Here is a 7,615-nt window from a genome sequence, read left to right on the forward strand (position 1 = left end):
AAGGCTCTAACCATTCTTGAGACGAATCCTTACTTAATTCGTTCTCTGGATAAGAGTTCTTCTCACTTACACCCAGCTTGTCAACACTCCATCGATAACACGGAAGAGACATCTTCACTGTACTACAAGCTCTCTTCTAATACAGTGAACCAGAATCCCAAGTCTCTGGTCGTTGTTCTTGTAATATATATATATATATATATATATATATATATATATATATATATATATATATATATATATATATATATATATATATATATATATATATATATATATATACGTATGTGTCATTTTGTTCTTTTACAAACAGTATGTAACTTTCAATTCATATTTTTAAGACTTTTTGTATAGCAACATTGTCATTATTTTTATTGTTGATATCACGTGAATACATGGATGAATATTGTGAGACTTTTTGAGTCATATTGCTAGCAATGCAAACGACAAGTGCTTGGTCAAATTGCATCAACGCTGTAGTTACGTCCCGACTCTAAGCGGATTGAAGACATAACGATTATAAAACTCGCAATTTGTCTTATGTTAACTCATATTCCTATTGCTTTCATGCAGAAGTGACTCTTTGTAACAACGATTAAGTCTGTCAGGCCCGCTGGATACCAGCTAATTATTCATCAGATCAGTTTGGTGGTAAATTCCAATTTTTTGATAGGCAATTGACTCGGACCCTACACCCCAACATAAATGTCCCAATATCACAAATCGGGTGGGAAGGGTCAGAGGAGACTAGGATTTCTAAACCGTAAGGCAGTGCTGTCCAACCCGCTATTTTTAAATGACCCGCCATAGCTCGACATGTGACAGCTGATTGCATGACGTTTATATGGGAAGTTACGATTGCTGTTTCCACCAGTTGACCGCAGAAATCAGGTGACCGTTAGGACAGAATTGTTGTTGTTGTTGTTGGGTTTAACGCCATTTTTCAGCACACGATAACCTATACATGGCGGCCAGTATTAATGGCGGAGGAAGAACCTGGGAAAATCCCGGAAAGAATCACCGACCCACGAGAAGCTACTGGCAAGCTTTCTCACATACCCAAATTGGCCGAATCGGACACTCGAACCCACGCAAACAGCATGAGATGGCAGTTATCCGTAACGGAGACCACTTTAGACCACTCGACCACTCGTGGATCCTAGGACAGAATTGACTATATATATATATATATATATATATATATATATATATATATATATATATATATATATATATATATATATATATATATATATATATATGTATGTATGTATGTATGCATGTATGTATGTATATGCACATTTCATTACTTATCAAAGAATATCAGTTTCAAAATACCAACAAACCTGTTTAAACAAATCCTTTTTCCATATATGGTTGCTAAAAATTCCATTCAATCTCCAAATCACGTCCAGGCTTCTTTGTTTATAATTTTTGTTTTTTGTTTATGTTTCTATGGATCATTTTGTGTGTTTTACACTAGTCTTGTTTAACAGTTTAAGTTTCCTATATGGGTCTACAATACGTAGGTGCAATTTTCCATATTTGTTCTCTTTATATCCTTTCAATTATGTTCGTACTTATCTGAAATGAAGTCACCCATATCATCAAAAACTTAAATTTTTTTATTGATTTGGGGTACCTAAAATATTATTTTTTTCAACCAAAATCACTAAATTATTATTTGCCTATTAGAACGCTAGCTACATGTACCTTATCTGCGAGGGAAAACAATCTCCAAGTCCTTGATTAACTTGGTTACATGTTTACGAATTCATAATAAGCCAAAATTATTCCAACTGTCCAGCCAGTTGATATTTACGATACATTGTTTAAGTTCTCGTGAATCTATAACATGATATTTTGCAGGAAGACATCTAGGAAAGTGTCACAGTAGAAGAAAAGATACCACATTTGCACGATGTCTCAGGGATTTCCATTAAGTCAAGACAGAGAAGCTAAACTCTATGAAACCATTTTTGAATACATTAACAGATTGGGAAGCATTTCAGAAGGAGAAGCAGTAAGGCAAAAAGATAAAGAGAATGATTATCCAAAGTTTCAAAGGAAACTAGGTATACTTGCAAAGTGCCCATCTTTTAATGAAGGAAGCAAGAACGATGATTATGCGACAGTTTTGCATAAAGCGATCACCATGTTTAAATTAAGTAAACTGGAGCAGTATTACGCTAACGTGTGTGATCAGGAACGTGACCATAAGCTAGCTCAGGATTGGGCTCAGGAGTATGATCAGGAGCGAGTTCTTCACTATATAATAACAAAATATCCCGAGTTATTACATTGCCACAGGGATAATTCTCGTAAATTTTGTGGCCAAACACCACTTCATATGGCCATCGCTAAGGAAAACAAAGTGCTAGTGGAAATGTTACTCAAGGAAGCAAGTAGGGACAAGCAAGATGCAAACCGTGTCAAAGAGCTACTTTCACAAAACGCTACGGGTTTGTGTTTCAAAAACAACGTTATGATGGCTCAATTACCTCTGTCGATTGCCGTATTGACTGACAACAAGGATATAGTGAAATTATTACTTGAACAGAAGGAAACTGATGTTTACCAACAAAACAGTGTTGGTGACAATCTTTGTCATTCTCTTCTGAATTACGTTCGCATCTTTCCTGATCACGAAGACAATGCAATAGACATGCTGAAATTCATCAACGAAGAGAAGAAAGACTGCTGCAAAAGGTTGCTATTGATGGTGAACGAAGATAAAGAAACACCGCTTATACTTGCTGCAAAATATGGACAGGTTGAACTTTTCCAGCATATAATCGAACAGGTAAAAATCAAAATCCCAAATAGTCAGAGTAATTTTCTCGTCAGTTAAGTAACCTGATTTTAAACAAAAAAAAAAGAGAACAAGAAACTGCCATATATAGTCATAATATAAATATTTTTGTAATATATTGTTCCTATATGTAGAGACAAGTGTCAAGTCTTTATTTATGTGTTTTTCTCCGTATATGCAACTTATGCATTCATTCAACCAGAAAAAAACCACTACACTAATTGCTTACCTTTGTATGTTTGCTATTACCACTTAAGAATAGTACTTTAGTCATAAGAATGGATTCAGTTTGTTGAAACTTCTATGATATCTTGTACATCGAGAGTTTGAAATAAATAAGAAATTTGTTGTGACATATGTAATATTGAGAAACAGAACGAAATATGCAAATTAATATGTGAAAATAATTGTTTTAAATGTCACACGCACACACACACGTATGTATGTATGTATGTATGTATATATATATATATATATATATATATATATATATATATATATATATATATATATATATATATATATATATATATATATATATATCCGCTCCCTCTTGCTATAATGAGTGATTTGACTGATCCACTCATGCGTTTCTCATCCCGACAATTCTGCCAACTTTGCTCTAGAAAACATTTATCTTCTTTTTCGACAGGGATATTGCACTTCGGACGACTCGTCAGGGCTTTTTGACGTGATTCTTTATGACATGACGGATATAGATCATCAGCTGAAAGAATACGAGAGGCAAAACGATGAGAAGGAAATTAATGAGCAGTTGAAAGACAGCGCCATAAAAGCACCATCTACACAACAGAACATTAGCGCCCCATCGGTTTTTGATTTGATTTTTCATCATTCATATCAAACATCACTGAGATTCATGAAGATACGACCAATACAGTGGATGATCATCAAGAAATGGAGACACTATTGTATATTCCTCTACATTGGTTTGCTGATCCACATTGTATTAATAGCTTTCCTAACTGCGGCAGCTGTGGAGAGGGTGAAGAGTCAGGGAACGGTAACCATCAATCAAGGCATGGGTGCATGGTTCCCTGCTATATATGCCATCATTATGATAATAATGTCGCCTCTGTATATATGGGCAGGGTGCTTTAAGATTGTGCAGATTTGCAGGAGACAATTTGAATTTACTCTCAAACCATTTTTAAACCCATATGCAAATGCAATCTTTCACGTTCTTTTCTTTCTATTTGGACTGTGCATTATCTCCGACTTCGGCGCAACATGGTCTACCGATTATAACAACATGATTTTGATTATTGCCGTGGTTATTGGTTGGTATCTGTTTCTTTTCTTTCTGCGAGCCAACAGCTTTTTCTGCTTTTTCACCTCCTTGATTCAAAGAGTATTGTTGCAAGATATCACTCGCTTTGCACCTATCATAGTTCTCCAAATGGTGGCCTTCTCGACAGCAATGTTTATGCTCCTTCACAACCCTAATAGTCAGGCTACTGATAGTTATAGCAGCTGGGAGGGAATGCTTATGCTGACCTTTAAAAGTTTCCTAGGCGTTGCTGATATCCCAATTTCCGATTCCAGTCAGCCTGTGTGGCTCTCAATAGTGTTTGTAGCTTTCATAATTATGACTACCATTCTCATGCTTAATGCACTGATCGCCATTATTTCCTCTACGTGTACAGACCTTCTTCAAAACTTTACTCCTGACATGCACCTCCGTCTACAGCAACTGGCGGTCATACTTTTCTTTGAGGGGCTTTTACCGAACAGGTTTACCCACCGGTATGCCAAAATGGTAACCAGGGAAGTTGAAGTTCATGCATACGACAGGGGTAGAAAACAATATAGAGTCATGAGGAGGCATCTGATGAGAATAGATGTCATCGAAGATGATGTAATAGATGGCAAGTCCGAAGTAACCGTTTTAGAAAAGCTGGTCAAATTTGTGTATGGCAAGGACAGTGTAAACGATAAGTCACCCCAATCTTCTCTTAATGGTCAACCCAGTGGTACGCAGACACTACCGCGCAGCATGAGAAGTACTAAAAGTACCATGGCAAAGATGGTTGAACATCTAGATGTGAAGAGGCATCTTGACATATACCATCATCCTCATGTCGGGCAATAGCAAACTATTTAAGAAGCCTCGACACAGACGTCCATTTTGCGACAAAAAACACCCATATCACTTTTGACAAATTAGCGCCAATTAAGCAAGTATCTTAGGATACAGGATAGTTTTAATTTATCAATTTGGCATAGTTATCAATTTGTCATAGTTATCAACTTGTCACAGTTGCAATCGAGTATTTCTTTCAAATTAGAACATCTTCATTTCACAGTAACATGCCCGAGAGGACAAAAAATTGAAAACGTTGTTCACAAGTTAAACATATATACCTCTTCTTTCCAACTTTCGTCAATATAATGAACACTTTATGAACTGATCATTTTGAACATTGTGTCATGTATTAGAGAATATACAATGTCTAAGTTGAAAAAAGCACAAGAAATGCAAATCATATACCATAGATAAAAAACGATATATGTTTATTTTGATGTCCTTTAAAGTACGCGGTTCAATTTCAATCATAATACTCGTTAATATTAAAATATGAAATATTCATGGATTGAATGACTGATGACTGGACAATGTATAGTTATAATTGAACATAATAAGCAAAACTTCATTTCAAAAAAGCACATCATGATAATATTTTCTATCTGACCTTATTGTATAATAAATTTCATGACTCTCCATCTTTCACTAGGTCCTTGCAATCATCACACAATTTCGTTAGAACAGCTCCTCCCAAAATGTATGGTGAGTTACCATGTAAAGTGTTAAGTATTATTGACATAAACAGACGATGTGCATATGGGCAACTCCCTTTGCTCTTGTAGTGTTTGGTTAGGTAGTCTTGTGTCTGTCTTTTACAGGGGTACAACGCAAGCGTTAGCATATACAGTCTCCCAGCTGAATTTCCTGTCATGAAATTTGTTAAATAATACAGTCATCATCTGAAAGTGGGTATATTGTCAAATCATTGTTTCCTACTTTTATGAGCTTTTGTCGTTGTTTTCTAGCGGCTAGATGTACTATCTTCAGAAAGGTGTTTTCTTTTTATGTTGTTGTTTGCATTTTATAATATTATATATTCATCTACATCATCGCAACGATTACTCATAATTCTTCTAGTTTCAATTTTCTCATCATTCTTCTAGTTTCAAATTGTTCACTATTCATCTCATTTTAGTTTGATCATAATTCCTCGAGGTCAAATCATTCACCTCTAGCCAATTTGGTTGATAATTCATCATGTTGAACACAGAGTCACCGCATAAACCTTCTCCGTTAGTTACCTTTTATAAAGTATATAGATTCTTTCTGCTGATATGTATATAAACATATAATAGTTTACAGTAAATTGTTCTTCTTTTTACTCTTAACAAGTCTGAATATAACATCACCTTGTTTGCTTTTGTAGAGTTTTTAATTTGTCACAGTCTATATATTCAGAATTTCCTGATCCTGCAAGTAATGCAATATTGGGAGTATCGACAGAACCTTCCACAATGCTGACAAGGCGCTGAGAGAACGTGTGTAAGGAAAAATTTTAAAAAGTAGCAATCATCAATATTTTTAATACATTATCATCGTTGCTCCAATAATGTTTGTAAAGCAATACTTTATGTCAGAAATGCTATAATGCCTATTAAACATTTTACATTTACAATAAATGTACCATCGATGACATAACTGTTTGCAATCAATTCAATAATTTGCTTTATGGTGAATATGTGGTTTGTTACAATATATCCATCAACATCAACAATACATTCCACACAGCATTATTTGTATAATATAGTGTGATTCAGAGTAATTGTATAATAAAATGTATAAATAAAATGTCCTTCTCCACTTTCCTTACCCTTATTTCGAACTCTTTACAAATTCCTGCAGTTTCGGCAAATTCGTATCATCATAGACAATGTTCAAGTAAACTGAATATTTTCATCTACCGTAACTATGATATGATATTTCTGTTATTTTTTGCATTGAATAGGGACAAACATGTCAAAGAAATTAACATTATTTCTGCACTGATATTCACACTAGACTGTACACTTTATTTGAAAGAAGAAAGACAAACTCCACGTATTTCTACATCAAAAGCACATGCATCCAACACAAATGAATAAGATAATAATTACTTTTTAGATTTTTCTTGTAATAGTTCTCTCCAAAGTTGAGCTAGAATCTTTTTAGTTGGAATATCAGAATCAGACGAATAAAGCATAACTTAGCTAGACTATGTTTCCCTTTCTGGGAACACTACATCCAACATATCTTTATAGAGCCTCTTGCTGTGCATATTTAGGGTACTTATCAGATTTAAATATCTCTGGAAATCTTATGTCTTATACTGACCCGTTACGCCAACTTGTACACGCAACATGATAAGTGTCAATGTTGCCAGTCGGATGATTAGGTAAGGGAGTATACTTTAAAACAAAAGAAGCAGTTAGCCAAGTAATTTAAAATGTAAATGAATACCAAGACGAAACTGGCAACTATGTAGAACTGCCTGTAAGCGAGTGCCCATTATACAATAGTCGTATACTCGCATCTTTCAGTTCATATTGTTGACCGCTACATTGGCATATGTAGTTAGCGCATCAGCCTCGGATGCGGGAAGTAGCGGGCTGGAACTCAAGCCACACCACACCATCGTCTTAAATACAAGGTGTTTGCAGTGCCTCGCTAGTTACTCAGCATTACGTGGTTAGTGTTAGGACTGGTCGCTCTGGTGTCAG

At 35.1% G+C, this 7,615-nt stretch overlaps 1 protein-coding gene across 1 annotated transcript; it reads left to right on the plus strand.

Moving 5' to 3' along the window:
- Positions 1-1,392: 1,392 nt before the first annotated feature.
- On the plus strand, positions 1,393-6,723 carry LOC149768936 (transient receptor potential cation channel subfamily V member 3-like). The gene is made up of 2 exons (XM_089949995.1): positions 1,393-2,803; positions 3,465-6,723. Exons 1-2 carry the CDS (start codon positions 1,922-1,924, stop codon positions 4,923-4,925), a joined length of 2,343 nt encoding a protein of 780 aa, XP_089806121.1. The 5' UTR covers positions 1,393-1,921; the 3' UTR covers positions 4,926-6,723.
- Positions 6,724-7,615: the final 892 nt, after the last annotated feature.

This window comes from Sinohyriopsis cumingii, unplaced genomic scaffold, assembly GCF_028554795.1.
Source record: "Sinohyriopsis cumingii isolate HCF-2022 unplaced genomic scaffold, ASM2855479v2 utg005299l, whole genome shotgun sequence".
NCBI lineage: Eukaryota > Metazoa > Mollusca > Bivalvia > Unionida > Unionidae > Sinohyriopsis > Sinohyriopsis cumingii.